This window comes from Heterodontus francisci, chromosome 19 (assembly GCF_036365525.1).
Source record: "Heterodontus francisci isolate sHetFra1 chromosome 19, sHetFra1.hap1, whole genome shotgun sequence".
Lineage (NCBI taxonomy): Eukaryota > Metazoa > Chordata > Chondrichthyes > Heterodontiformes > Heterodontidae > Heterodontus > Heterodontus francisci.
In genome coordinates, this window is record NC_090389.1 from 22,647,141 (window position 1) to 22,662,604 (window position 15,464).

At 45.3% G+C, this 15,464-nt stretch overlaps 1 protein-coding gene across 1 annotated transcript in view; it reads left to right on the plus strand.

Moving 5' to 3' along the window:
- sema3h (sema domain, immunoglobulin domain (Ig), short basic domain, secreted, (semaphorin) 3H) overlaps positions 1-15,464 on the plus strand; it is a 174,887-nt gene that overhangs the window by 63,091 nt on the left and 96,332 nt on the right. The window contains exons 3-4 of the mRNA XM_068051455.1: positions 5,928-5,990; positions 8,235-8,354. Coding sequence (XP_067907556.1) covers positions 5,928-5,990; positions 8,235-8,354 — 183 coding nt within the window. The remainder of the gene's footprint in view (positions 1-5,927; positions 5,991-8,234; positions 8,355-15,464) is intronic.

Genomic DNA, 15,464 nt, shown 5'->3' on the forward strand with positions numbered 1-15,464 from the left:
CCTGTCTATACCCCTCATGATTTTGTACACCTCAATCAGGTCCCCCCTCAACCTCTGTCTTTCTAATGAAAATAATCCTAATCTACTCAACCTCTCTTCATAGCTAGCGCCCTCCATACCAGGCAACATCCTGGTGAACCTCCTCTGCACCCTCTCCAAAGCATCTACATCCTTTTGGTAATGTGGCGACCAGAACTGCATGCAGTATTCCAAATGTGGCCGAACTAAAGTCTTATACAACTGTAACATGACCTGCCAACCCTTGTACTCAATACCCCGTCCGATGAAGGAAAGCATGCCGTATGCCTTCTTGACCACTCTATTGACCTGCGTTGCCACCTTCAGGGAACAATGGACCTGAACACCCAAATCTCTCTGTACATCAATTTTCCCCAGGACTTTTCCATTTACTGTATAATTCACTCTTGAATTGGATCTTCCAAAATGCATCACCTCGCATTTGCCCTGATTGAACGCCATCTGCCATTTCTCTGGCCAACTCTCCAGTCTATCTATATTCTGCTGTATTCTCTGACAGTCCCCTTCACTATCTGCTACTCCACCAATCTTAGTGTCGTCTGCAAACTTGCTAATCAGACCACCTATACTTTCCTCCAAATCATTTATGTATATCACAAACAACAGTGGTCCCAGCACGGATCCCTGTGGAACACCACTGGTCACACGTCTCCATTTTGAGAAACTCCCTTCCACTGATAGTCTCTGTCTCCTGTTGCCCAGCCAGTTCTTTATCCATCTAGCTAGTACACCCTGGACCCCATGCGACTTCACTTTCTCCATCAGCCTACCATGGGGAACCTTATCAAACGCCTTACTGAAGTCTATGTATATGACATCTACAGCCCTTCCCTCATCAATCAACTTTGTCACTTCCTCGAAGAATTCTATTAAGTTGGTAAGACATGACCTTCCCTGCACAAAACCATGTTGCCTATCACTGATAAGCCCATTTTCTTCCAAATGGGAATAGATCCTATCCCTCAGTATCTTCTCCAGCAGCTTCCCTACCACTGACGTCAGGCTCATCGGTCTATAATTACCTGGATTATCCCTGCTACCCTTCTTAAACAAGGGGACAACATTAGCAATTCTCCAATCCTCCGGGACCTCACCCGTGTTTAAGGATGCTGCAAAGATATCTGTTAAGGCCCCAGCTATTTCCTCTCTCGCTTCCCTCAATAACCTGGGATAGATCCCATCCGGACCTGGGGACTTGTCCACCTTAATGCCTTTTAGAATACCCAGCACTTCCTCCCTCCTTATGCCGACTTGACCTAGAGTAATCAAACATCTGTCCCTAACCTCAACATCCGTCATGTCCCTCTCCTCGGTGAATACCGATGCAAAGTACTCTTTTAGAATCTCACCCATTTTCTCTGACTCCACGCATAACTTTCCTCCTTTGTCCTTGAGTGGGCCAATCCTTTCTCTAGTTACCCTCTTGCTCCTTATATATGAATAAAAGGCTTTGGGATTTTCCTTAACCCTGTTTGCTAAAGATATTTCATGACCCCTTTTAGCCCTCTTAATTCCTCGTTTCAGATTGGTCCTACATTCCCGATATTCTTTCAAAGCTTCGTCTTTCTTCAGCCTCCTAGACCTTATGTATGCTTCCTTTTTCCTCTTAGCTAGTCTCACAATTTCACCTGTCATCCATGGTTCCCTAATCTTGCCATTTCTATCCCTCATTTTCACAGGAACATATCTCTCCTGCACGCTAATCAACCTCTCTTTAAAAGCCTCCCACATATCACATGTGGTTTTCCCTTCAAACAGCTGCTCCCAATCTACATTCCCCAGCTCCTGCCGAATTTTGGTACAGTTGGCCTTCCCCCAATTTAGCACTCTTCCTTTAGGACCACTCTCTTCTTTGTCCATGAGTATTCTAAAACTTACGGAATTGTGATCACTATTCCCAAAGTAGTCCCCTACTGAAACTTCAACCACCTGGCCGGGCTCATTCCCCAACACCAGGTCCAGTATGGTCCCTTCCCGAGTTGGACTATTTACATACTGCTCTGGAAAACCCTCCTAGATGCTCCTTGCAAATTCTGCTCCATCTAGACCTCTAACACTAAGTGAATCCCAGTCAAAGTTGGGAAAATTAAAATCTCCTATCACCACCACCCTGTTGCTCTTACATCTTTCCATAATCTGTTTACATATTTGTACCTCTATCTCACGCTCGCTGTTGGGAGGCCTGTAGTACAGCCCCAACATTGTTACCGCACCCTTCCTATTTCTGAGTTCTGCCCATATTGCCTCACTTCTCGAGTCCTCCATAGTGCCCTCCTTCAGCACAGCTGTGATATCCTCTTTGACCAGTAATGCAACTCCTCCACCCTTTTTACCTCTCTATCCCGCCTGAAGCATCGATATCCTGGGATATTTAGTTGCCAATCATGCCCTTCCCTCAACCAAGTCTCAGTAATAGCAATAATATCATCCTCCCAGGTACTAATCCAAGCCCTAAGTTCATCTGCCTTACCTACTACACTTCTTGCATTAAAACAAGTGCACCTCAGACCACCAGTCCCTTTGCGTTCATCATCTGCTCCCTGTCTACTCTTTCTCTTAGTCACGCTGACTTCATTATCTAGTTCCTTCCAGGCTTTAGTTACTACCTCCTTACTGTCCACTGACCTCCTCATTTGGTTCCCATCCCCCTGCCACATTAGTTTAAACCCTCCCCAACAGCGTTAGCAAAAGCACCCCCAAGGACATTGGTTCCAGTCCGGCCCAGGTGTAGACCGTCCAATTTGTAATAGTCCCACTTCCCCCAGAACCGGTCCCAATGTCCCAAAAATCTGAACCCCTCCCTCCTGCACCATCTCTCAAGCCACGCATTCATCCTGACTATTCTTTCACTTCTACTCTATCACGTGGCACTGGTAGCAATCCTGAGATTACTGCCTCTGAGGTCCTACTTTTTAACTTGGCTCCTAACTCCCTAAATTCTGCTTGTAGGACCTCATCCCATTTTTTACCTATATCATTGGTGCCTATGTGCACAATGACAACTGGCTGTTCACCCTCCCCTTTCAGAATGTTCTGCAGCTGATCTCAGACATCCCTGACCCGTGCACCTGGGAGGCAACATACCATTCGGGAGTCTCGTTTTCGACCACAGAACTGCCTATCTACTCCCCTTACAATCGAATCCCCAATGACTATAGCCCTTCCACTCTTTTTCCCGCCCTTCCGAACAGCAGAGCCAGTCACGGTGCCATGAACCTGGCTACTGCTGCCTTCCCCTGGTGTGCCATCTCCCTCAACAGTATCCAAAACGGTTTACCTGTTGTGGAGGGGGATGACTGCAGGGGACACCTGCGCTGCCTTCCTGCTCTTTCTCTGCCTTTTGGTCACCCATTCCCTTTCTCCCTCAGCAATCATAATCTGCGGTGTGACCAATTCACTAAACGTGCTATCCACGACCTCCTCAGCATCGCGGATGCTCCAAAATGAGTCCATCCGCAGCTCCAGAGCCGTCATGCGGTCTAACAATAGCTGCAGCTGGACACACTTCCAGCATGTGAAGGAGTCAGGGACATCAGCCGTGTCCCCGTGCTCCCACATTGAGCATGAGGAGCATAATACGGGTCTGAGATCTCCTGCCATTTTTAATCTTAAGCTTAACTTAGTCTTAACTTAGATAAATGAAAAAGGAACGAAAAGTTTTTACCAATCACACGAAAAAAAAATAGAAAAAGCCTTGCCTTATCTGCACACCACCGAGTCCTTTTTTTTTGGTTAGAGGAGGAGGGCGGGTGGGAGACACTACAGGTGTCGTGTCTCGGGTTCAGCCGCTGCCCAAATATATAGGACTTACTTACCCAGCTGCCACCTCGCTCTCCCTGTCGCCGCTGCAAAAAGAAACTGCCAAAACAAAAAGGTAAGTTTATATAAGTTGTACAGCTGGAGAGGCTCCAAAACGGTAAGTTTTAAATTGTGTTTGTGGGGCCAGGAGGGACAAGAATGTTCTTCTGATTTTCCATCTAGGTCCCTTCCCTTCCCCAACCCCAATTTATCTTGTTCTAAGGCAGAGTCAGCCTCAGGGCTGCCCAATATTGCACCAGTCTAGAACCAGTGAGCTACCATGAGGTGCCTGTTTGCTGTCCGCAGCCTGCCAGGGATATGGTAATGAGAACCTGCCCTCAGTCCAGTTGATCAGGTGTCTGGTTGGTGAACTCCACCGCTTGATGGTCAATATCTGCAGAATTAGTGAGCTTTGCTGTGCATATCCTTTGCGAGTGGGAAAGATTTCCCCATTCTCTAATGGCGCAGGGTTTGAGTGAGTAGCAATCAAATTTTCAATATGATGAAACACACGATCACTGAGTGAATCCCTGTTGTGCATGGCTTTAACCTCACTGCGAACATTAAACTCAGCATTCCCATCAGTCGACCTTTACACTCACTGCCCCATTTTCAGTTCTTTGAAGTCACTGGGCGCGGTGTGGAACAGGCGGCCAATCTCTAACTGAGGTTACTGCCTGGCAGCGAAGGTTATAATCTACTGCGTTGGTGCACAATCCAATGGCTCCCCGAATGACAGGAGTATAATTTGTGATTTATATTGCAAACAGATTTCTCCCACAGGAACAGGCAGTGATGTGAAGAATGAGATAGTGATACTGGATGAGGGTTGTTGACATTGACAGTGAACTCCCAGCACTGGAATATGTCTGTGCAGCAAAACCTCAACTCAACAAAATCTTAATCACCAGCACCACTCATTCCAGACATTCCAGGCTTCAACACCATCACTATCTCGAATAGTCTGATCTGATTAAATACCTGAGTGTTTTATGGATCCAGTTAGTGCAAGAAAATTAAATACATTCGGAGAGCAGCGATGTCTGCGTGTAGACTAAACGGATTGTTGATTTCTTGGGAGATGCGATAAGGCAGGTGGGTGCTTTTGTCCTTGTTCCTAAGGAGGTGAGGGATAATAGTCCATAAGAGCAATTGCCAGCAGTGTGTCGCCAACTGTACCCAGGTCAGATATGGCAAAGGGTTGGTGAAAAACTGCTATCTGAGTTGACATCGCCTGTTTCACACGATCATCCAAAGTCCAAAAGACCCCCAGGCTAAAGGTTTAAAGTTGCTGATATCAGCACCATTGACTGAATTTCTGGAGGAGAGTGTCTGTTGTCTTTAACTCTCTCATCTCTAGCTGGTGGAACCATGAGGTAGTCATTGGTCCTAAGGCAGCATTTATATCTTTTTTGGGGGGTGGGGGGGGCTGGTTGCTGGAATGACAGAGCAGCTGATCTTCACAAGGTAGGCAGAGTCACCGAGGGCATTACTGAGGACTGAATCTCAATTGTCTGCCAGTCAAATGCCAGGGTAGGGCCAACCTCTTATGGTACTTTTGAGGTCTCACTGCACATTGTAAGCATTATTTGTAAAACGTGGAATAAAACCTTCATTATTATCCATTCTTAGGATATGGGCATCGCATGCAAGGTCAGCATTTATTGCCCATCGCTAGTTCCCCTGAGAAAGTGCTGGTGAGCTTTTTTCTTGACGGCTGCAGTCCGTGTAATGTAGGTACTCACTTCATGTATTCTTTGTCATGCTTCGATACTGATACTGGGACACTTCAGAGGGCAGTTAGGAGTTGACCATTTTGGTACAGGACAGCAGTCACATATATGTCAGATCGGGAAAGGACGGCAGGTTTCCTTGTCTGAAGGACATTAGTTTTTATGGCACTCTAACAGCTTCATGATACAAATGTTTTGTTACAGATCTATATAAACTGAATTCAGATTTTCAACCTGTTGTGGTTGATGTTAAACGCGCTTCCTCTGGATTTTTATGCAGTAAGTTAACTACTACACTACCATACCCTGTATTTCAATGTGTTAATAAGTACATTATCTTTGTCTTTTTCCCCCCAGTTATACTGGCCAGCTACTTCTGAGAGGATAGATGAATGCAAAATGGCTGGGAAGGACCCTGACGTAAGTATTTACAAATGGGAATTGTCTTCAAATAGAAACTTAACAATATAGAAAATAAAAGTTGCTGTAATAAATGTCCTGTGAAAAATATATTTTCATCAGGCAGCAGCAGTAACCATCAGACATCTACTTATTTCTTCAGCGAGAATTTTTTTTGTTCGTGAAGTTGAGAAATGTCAATGCTGGGGAATGGAACATCTTATTTCAAGCACCCACTGCCAGCATCAAGTATGTTCAAGTTAACTGTGTCACAACACAGTTAGATGCAGAGGCTGCTTCTACTCTGGAACAACTTCAGATGAACTGCCCCACAAGTGCCCTAGTTTACATTTCCCACACCAGCCAGCCTGTGGCCTTGTTGAAATTGAGGCAGTTGTGTGCTGTGCAAGCAGGTGCAATTGTCCAATCTCATTTGAAATGAGTCACTTTGCACAGCCCCTTTACAGAGAATATAACTGAACTTTCATTCCATCAGTGGGCAGGTTGCAGAGTCGTGCTAACTTACCGTACCATTCAGTCCCCTTTTAAAAAAAAATAAAATTAACTTTTTTCTCCCATCTTTGTTAGGTAGTCTTCCCGATGCTCAATGATGTTTGACAGACTGAGTAGATAACTGGCTCCCAGGCCGCCATCAGTGCCACTATTCAGCCAGTCACTGGGAGGTACATGAGAGTGGTGCAGTGACGATTCTCCTGGAGAAACTCATTGGCCTCTGTGAAATACCTACTCCACAGCTCAAGAGTGCTAATTCAGTTGAGTATCAGTATATCTGAGCTCCAGTCCATTGACCCAGTTCACCTCCAGTTTCTACTATCTCCAAGCAGTTTATTCACAGACTGCACTGGGAAACACCCCATTCAAATTGAATGGATTATTTGCTGTGAAGTGATGTATTCAATGTAGTGAAGCCATGCTTCCATTTATTGCTGCTTGATTTAACAGCTTTATGTGTTCATTTAAAAAATGGAGTTGAAGGGACCCGAGAGGGGTAATTTAAAAGGCTGATTTCCTACCGCATTCGTCCAATGCAATAGAGAAACTGACATATTGTGAAAAGGGTCACTCTATTGACGTTTCCTAAGATGTAGCTGGGACACGAAATCAGCAACAAAAGCGCTATAATGGCATTATAACCCCACCTGAGCCAGACATCCCGGTTGCATCATAAATGTTCCGACCCAAGACCCAGCCAAAAAAGGGGCCAGGATCAGGAGTGCACCTGCCCAAGCCCAGGTCTGTACTCAAAAGCTTTGCATAGGAATTTAACAACACCTATCACATGTAGAGACCTTTTAATGATGGCTGTGTGAGAAATAAATAAGGTCACACTGGTGCAATAGTCAACAGTCTTCTGTAGTTGGGGTTGAGCTACTTTGTTGTAATAGAGTGGAGAGAGTATGGATCAGCATTAAAATGTCCAGTTCTGATGAAGGGTTACTGACCAGAAACGTTAACTCTGCTTCTCTCTCCACAGATGTTGCCAGACCTGCTGAGGATTTTCAGCATTTCTTGTTTTTATTTAAAATGTCCTGTACCCGATCTGGTAGTGTGAAAAGACTGTAGAGAACGCGTTTTAACTACACTTAACATTTGTTACATCTGTCAAAGTAATGCTTGATATTAAAATAAGAGTGCAGAACTAATGGTCCTCATGTTAATTAATGAGCACAAAGGTTACCTAACAAAAATCTATCAATCACGGTCTTAAAAGCACCAATTGGCCCAGCATTCACAGACTTTTTGGGAATGCGTGTTCCAGATTTCCACTACCCATTGTGTGAAAAATGGTTTCCTGATTTCCCTCTTAAATGGCCTATCTCTAATTTTAAAATTGCCCCCTCGAAGCCTCTCCCCCAAACATCTGTGGATATTGGGACAACTAAAATTTTCAAATGAAATTGATAGATTTTTGTTAGGTGGCAGTTTTAAGGTATCTGGATCAAAGGCGAGTAAGTAGATTTGAGGTACTGATAAATCATGGCCTGATTAAATAGCGGAACAGGCTCAAGGGGCCAAATGGCCTACTCCTGTTCCTATGTTGCCATTTACAAATTGAAAGGAGTTATGGGTAAAACAAGCTTGACTGACCTAAATCATCAGCAGATACACAGAACTGGAACCGATCAAATTAGCAATTGTATCATTTGCAAGTCACAAAGTGAGATTGAGTTCTTCTATAGTCTGAGAGATTTTGTTGGACAGAAGATGCTAGAAAGTAGCTAAAACATTTTGATTTCTTTGCAGCTGGACTGTGGCAACTTCCTGAGGGTCCTCCACTTCTACAACCAAACTCACCTGTATGTTTGTGGGACTGGAGCTTTCCACCCACGCTGTGCATACATTGCCACGTCCATATTCAACAGGGTAAGTGTGCGAAGTACCTGTTATTCATTTGTCATTGACAGTGAGTCACACCGTATAATCTTTCAGCCTGTACTCTAAAGACTGGGCTTGGAACAATACTGGCCAGGGACAGGGTGGAGAAGGGGAACCTTTTGAAGCTCACATACAAGTGGGAACTGAATGCTGCAGTGGATTAACATACTGTTCTTTCATTTCTAGGGCTTGGGTATGAATTCAGTCTAAGGGATATACATCCAACTCACTGCTGGTTGTAAAAGTCTGACATGAATTTAGTTATAGAACAGTCTCAATCCAGCACTTAGTCAGATGGTCCATTGTATAAGAGATTATGCATGCTTTGGCATCAGTTGGCAGTCTCAACCTGGGAAGCGATGAAAATAATGAGAAATGGAAAACTCGCACCATTCTTCTGAGCATGAGGTTGATTAGATAGCGATAGGGACATTATTCTGCTTCTAATCCATTTCTGTTTATTATGGATAGAAAACCATGGCCTGCAATTTTTATCCCCTAGCAGCGGACGAAGTTATTCGTAATTAGCGCACACTGTGAAAATTGGCCTCATTATCTGTAATAGAATTTGTCCGCTGAGTAGTGTGAACCATCCAGCAACATGTGGAGACATTCTTTTAGTATCCCTCCATTCCTATGGTTGGGGCTTCTTGGCATTGCTTCTCCACCCTGCAGTACATTCTGGATCGAGTAAGATAACAGTGACAAACTCTTGCCCTATTGCTGTGCTTCCACTTCCCACAGTATTACAGCTGATAGAGATTTCATAGAACAATAGAACAGTTGCAGCACAGAAGGAGGCCATTCAGCCCATCGTGTCCACACCGGCTCTCTGCAAGTGCAGCTCGCCTGCTCCCACTCCCCTGCTTTTTCCCCATCGCCCTGCAATTTCTTTTAACTTCAGATTATTATCCAGTTCTCTTTTGTAGCCCTCGATTGAATCTGTCTCCACCACACTCTCAGACAGTGCATTCCAGATCCTAACCACTCGCTGCGTTTATAAAAAAAAAAAAATGTTTTTCCTCATGTTACTGTTGCTTCTTTTGCCAGTCACCTTAAATCGGTGTCTTCTGGTTCTGGATCCTTCGGCCAATGGGAAAGGTTTCTCCCTTTCTACTCTGTCCAGACCCCTCATGATTTTGAACACCTCTATCAAATTTCTCCTCCAAGGAAAACAGAGGCAAAATTCTGTGGAAAGCTAGGAGCGTATAATGTAAGACATTTTATCTCGACTGCTTTGCAGAATCTTCCAATTAGAGTTAGGTCATTCAGAAGTAAAATCATGAAACACTTTTTCACACAGAGGGTAATGGAAATCAGGAACTCTCTTCCCCCTCCCGCAAAAGGCTGTGGATGTTGGAGGATCAATTGGAATTTTCAAAGACTGGGATTAACAGATGTCTGTTAGGTAAGGGTAACAAATATGGAGCTAAGGCTATTAAATGGAGTTGAGGTACAGATCAACCATGGTCTCATTGAATGGTGGAGCAGAGTTGAGGAGCAGAATGGCCTACTGCTCCTATCTGGGAAGGGACCAATATCGTTGTCTTGGGTGGTGAAGAAAAATATTGTTGCAATCGGTGCTGCAGAATGTGGAATGCAGGGCAAAGGTTTTTGCTTGTGAAAAGTTAAAAAGGAAAAATAGGGCATGGGGCCAGTTACCAAGTTCACACCATTGACAGGATGCCTCCCCACTCGCTGTCTGTATTTGGTGCTTTGCCTACAATTTTGTGCCCAAATGCTCAGCAAAAAATTGGGCAGTGTGCCTGTGATTACCAAATATGTGTGTCATGATCTCACCCCTCCCTACCTCTGTAACCTCCTGCAGCCCTGCAACCCTCTGCAATCTCTGCACTCCTTTAATTCTGGCCTCTTGTGCATCCCCAATTTTAATTGCTCCACCATTGGCAGCTGTTCCTTCAGCTACCAAGGACCTAAGCTCTCTTAGTTCCCTCACTAAATCTCTTCACCGTTCTCTCTCCCTTTAAGACACTCATTAAAACCTAAGTCTTATTAATAGTAAGGTTTGTTAGTAGGAAGGTTTATTATCTAATAGATGAATGGCAGGACTGCTCTGACCTCTAGAGTGCACATTCTGTGCTATGTGGGAACTCCAAGATGCTTCCCATGTCCTGAATAATCACACGTGTAGGTAGTGTAATCAGCAGCAGCAGCTCGAGCTCCGTGTTTCGGAGCATGAGCAGCAGTTGGTGTCACTACGGTGCATCCGTGAGTTTGAGAGCTTTGTGGATACCACATTTATAGATGTGGTCATCCCGCAGCTTAATAGTATGCAGGCAGACAGGGAATTGGTGGCCACCAGATAGTCAAGAAGAGACAGGCAGATAGTGCCAGTGTCCCCTAAGTGCATCTCGGGGTCTTTTTCCAGGTGGCAGGCAGTGACTAGTGGGGTACTGCAGGGATCAGTGCTTGGGCCCCAGCTATTCACAATATATGTTAATGACTTGGGTGAGGGAACTAAATGTACCATTTCCAAGTTTGCAGATGACACAAAGCTGGGGGGAGGGGGTGGGGGGGAGCAGGCGGGGAAACTTGAGTTGTGAGGAGGATGCAAAGAGGCTCCAATGTGATTTGGACAAGTTGGGTGAGTGGGCAAATGCATGACAGATGTAGTATAACGTGGATAAATGTGAGGTTATCCACTTTGGTTGTAAAAACAGAAAGGCAGATTATTATCTGAATGGTGATAGATTGGGAAATGGGGAGGTGCTACGAAACCTGGGTGTCCTTGTGTACCAGTCGCTGAAAGCAAGCATTTAGGTGCAGCAAGCAATTAGGAAGGCAAATGGTATGTTGGGCGTCATTGCAAGAGGATTTGAGTACAGGAGCAAGGGTGTCTTATTGTAGTTATACAGGGCCTTGGTGAGACCACATCTGGAGTATTGTGTGCAGTTTTGGTCTCCTTAGCTGAGGAAGGATGTTCTTGCCATGGAGGGAGTGCAAAGAAGATTTACTAGGCTGATTCCTGGGATGGCAGGATTGATGTATGGGGAGAGATTGGGTCGACTAGGCCTATATTCACTAGAGTTTAGAAGAATGAGATGGGATCTTATAGAAACCTATAAAATTCGAACAGGGCAAGACAGGCTAGATACAGAGAGGATTTTCCCAATGGCTGGGGATTCCAGAACCAGGGATCACAGACTCAGGATACAGGGTATGCCATTTAGAACCGAGATGAGGAGAAATTTCTTCACTCAGAGGGTGGTGAACCTGTGGAAATCTCTACCACAGAAGGCAGTGGAGGCCAAATCATTCAATATATTCAAGAAGGAGATAGATATATTAATGCCAAAGGGATCAAGGGATATGGGGGAAAAAGCAGGAACAGGATACTGAATTAGACGATCAGCCATGATCTTTTTTGAATGGTGGAGCAGGGCCGAATGGCCTACTCCTGCTCCTATTTGCTATGTTTCTACCTCACTCTCCAACCTGTATTCAGTTCTGAATGCCGATGAAAGTGATGGTTCGTGTGGGGAGTGCAGCCAGAGCCAAGTCCACGGCACCACATTTGGCTCAGCTACACAGGGGGGCACAAAGAAGGCTGGAAGAGCAATAGTGATAGGAGATTCAATAGTTAGGGGAATAGAGAGGCGTTTCTGCGGCTGCATACATGAATCCAGGATGGTGTGTTGCCTCCCTGGCACCAGGGTCAAGGATGTCACTGAACTGCTGGAGAGCACCCTGAGTGGGGAGAGTGCACAGCTAACAGTCGTGGTCAATATTGGTACCAACGACATAGGCAGAAAGAGTGGTATGGTCCTGCAGTCAGAATTTAGGGAGCTAAGTAGGAAGCTAGCAAGCAGGACTGCAAAAATAGTAATTTCCGGATTGCTCCCAGTTCCACATGCAAGTGGGTATAGAAATAGGAGGATAACGCAGATGAATCTGTGGCTTGAAAGATGGTGCAGGAGAGAGGGCTTTAGATTCCTGGGATGCTGGGCCCAACTCTGGGAGAGATGGCACCTATACAGTCCAGACGGGTTGCACCTGAACAGAGCCAGGACCCTTGCGGGGCGATTTGCTAGTGCTATTGGGGAGGGTTGTAGGAACCAGGAGGTAATATCAGAGAGGAATACCAAGGTGCACAGAATATTGGGAGAGACAGATAGCATGAGTGTAGGAAATAGTAAGCTATTAGGTGGGTTCAGAATAAAAGAGAAAGTAATAAATTAGGATTACTGTGAATGCATGTGAATGCGCAGAGTGTGATAAATAAGGTTGGTGAATTACAGGCGTAGATCGCCATGTGGAAATCTGTCTCTACCAGTATTCTGTGCACCTTGGTATTCCTCTCTGATGTTACCTCCTGGTTCCCACACCTCTGCCAAGTTAGTTTAAACCCACCCCAGTAGAACTAACAAATCACCCCGCAAGGGTTCTGGCTCTGTTTAGGTGTAACCCGTCTGGCCTGTACAGGTCCCATCTGTCTATAACAGAGACCTGGCTCAAAGAAGGGCAGGACTGGGTATTAAATATTCCTGGATACAAGGTATTGAGGAAAGATTGGAACGGAAGGAAAAGGGGAGGGGTAGTCGGCATCCATCTGTCTTGAAATACGATGGACTGTGCCCGGGGTGTATGTTGTTGTAGACGCCGACCGGTGAGTGGCAATCCCTTCCGCAGCTGGCACAGATGAATATCGTTGGCCCGAGGTTGACCTGATGTCTTTTCCTTCTGCCGGCTCTCTCTCCCACCATCTGGTCATTTGTTTTGTCCTCTGCTTTATCCACACCCTTCCTGACTGCATTCTCCAAGAACTGCAGTCAACAGCAAGGACTTCCCATGCATCGACACTGATCCCAGTCAACCTGAGGTCTTGCTTGCAGCCATCCTTGTATTGCAGATGTGCCGACTTGTTGGATTCGTGCCTACAACAAGGTCGCCATAGAGCATGTCTTTGGGGATGCGGCCGTGATCCATTCGGCACACATGACCCAGCCAACAGAGTCTCCGCTGACTTGAGGGCAAACATGCCGGGGATCCCTGCACGCTGGTGTACTTTTGTATTCAGCACTCTGTCCTGCCAGGAGATGCCCAATATTCATTTGAAGCAGCAGAAGTGGAAGCTGTTCAGCTGCTTTTCTTGGCTTGCATAAGTTGTCCATGCTTTGCTACGGTAAAGGAGGGTGTTGAGAACACAATCCTGGTACACGTGGAGCTTTGTTTTTTTGGTTAGTTTGCTGTTGGTCCACACTCGCCTTCTCAACTTTGATATGACAGCTGTGGCCTTGGCAATCCTGGTGCTGATTTCAGCAACAAGGGGCAGGTTGCTGGTGATTGTTGATCCAAGGTATGTGAAGTTGTCGACGACCTCCAAAGTGAGGTGGTTGCTGTTGATGGAAGGTGGAGTCTCTATGTTCTGGCCCATAACTTTGGTCTTCTGACACTGATTATTAGTCCAAACTCCTTGCAGGCCCAGGAGAACCGATCTACAAGCTATTGCAAGTGAGCATCATTTATGGGATGCCAGTGTGGTGTCATCAGCAAACAGCAACTTATGGACTAGGACTTTATGCACTTTGGTCTTGGCAAGCTGTCTTGTCAAGTTGAACAGCTTGCTGTCAGCTCTGTTATGCAGGTGGACACCCTCATTTGAGTCGCCGAAAGCATACAATAACAGCATTGAATATTGTGTCCAGTTCTGGGTGCCATACTTTAGGCAAGATGTGAAGGCATTGGAGAGAGTACAGAAAAGATTCACAAGAATGGATCCAGGAATGAGGAACTTCAGTTACGTCGATAGATTGGCGAAGTTGGGACTGTTTTCTTTGGAGAAGAGGAGGTTGAGAGGAAATTTGATAGAGGTATTCAAAATTATGAGGGATCTGGACAGAGTAGATAAGGAAAAACTATCCCCATTGGTGGAAGGATTGAGAACAAGGGGGCACAGATTTAAAGTAATTGACAAAAGAAGCAATGACGACATGAGGAAAAACTTTTTCACACAGCGAGTGGTTTGGATCTGGAATGCACTGTCAGGGAGTGTGGTGGAGGCAGGTTCAATTGAGGCATTCAAGTGGGAATTGAATTATTATCTGAAAAGGAAGAATGTGCACAGCTATGGGGAGAAGGTGGGGTACTGACACTAGGTAAGTTGCTCCTTCAGAGAACCAGTGCTGACAAGATGGGCCGAATGGCCTCCTTCTGTGCTGTAATAATTCTGTGATTCTGTTTTTGTCCAAGCATTTGGTCACCTGATCTGATATCTCCTTATGTGGCTCAGTATCAAATTTTGTTTGTTGAGGCTCCCAAATGACAACACTATTGGAAGATAGTCCCTTAAATATCCACAAACATTTAGCTGTTTTGGTTTCTGCCTGGGATGTAGGGAGGGGAGGAAAGAAATGAGACAAGCTGCCTCTGCTGAAGCTCATGTTACAATAACATACGTCCTCTGGCATCCTTTGGAAACCCATTACATCACCAGCATTCAGTTCCTAATCTACATGGTGCTCTTAAGATCTTCCTGAGGGTGTGCTTCCCAGAGATTTATGCTGTTTATTGTGGAAGCTGGTAATAGACTTCCCTTTTCTCCAGTGGGAATCTGTGAGGTCTGCGGAGCACAGTGCCGGTCTCTCTCGCTCTCTTCCTCCCCCACCACCCCCAACCTAAGTATTAAGCCCCTTCTTTCCAATTAGTGCTATACATAGTGTTGGTGCCTTGGAAAGATTCGTGCCCCTAGTCAGAGAGAAGGCAAGAACAGGGATTTTACAAGGAACATTAATATGGACTTATGGAGTTCTGGCAACAGTAAGCAATGAAGAATTGGATTTTAACCCTGTGAGTGCAGATTTCCTGGATAGTTACCCAGTAGCAAAGCCGGTCGAATTAAGATATGTTGCATTGAACCAAAACACAGACGTGTTAGTTCATGATATGGCCTCAGAATAAACAGAACGCCAGATATCCTAGCCCTGAAGGTGTGATTTTTGACAATTTCGGTGTTGCCACTCATCTATGGCACAGATGCTCCAGCAGTAGCTGGGGCGAGGGTTGGAAATAAAGAAGTCTTGGCTTCAGCAAAAATTACATGTTAGCCCCTTCCACTAAATGTAATAGGCTCTTATGTTG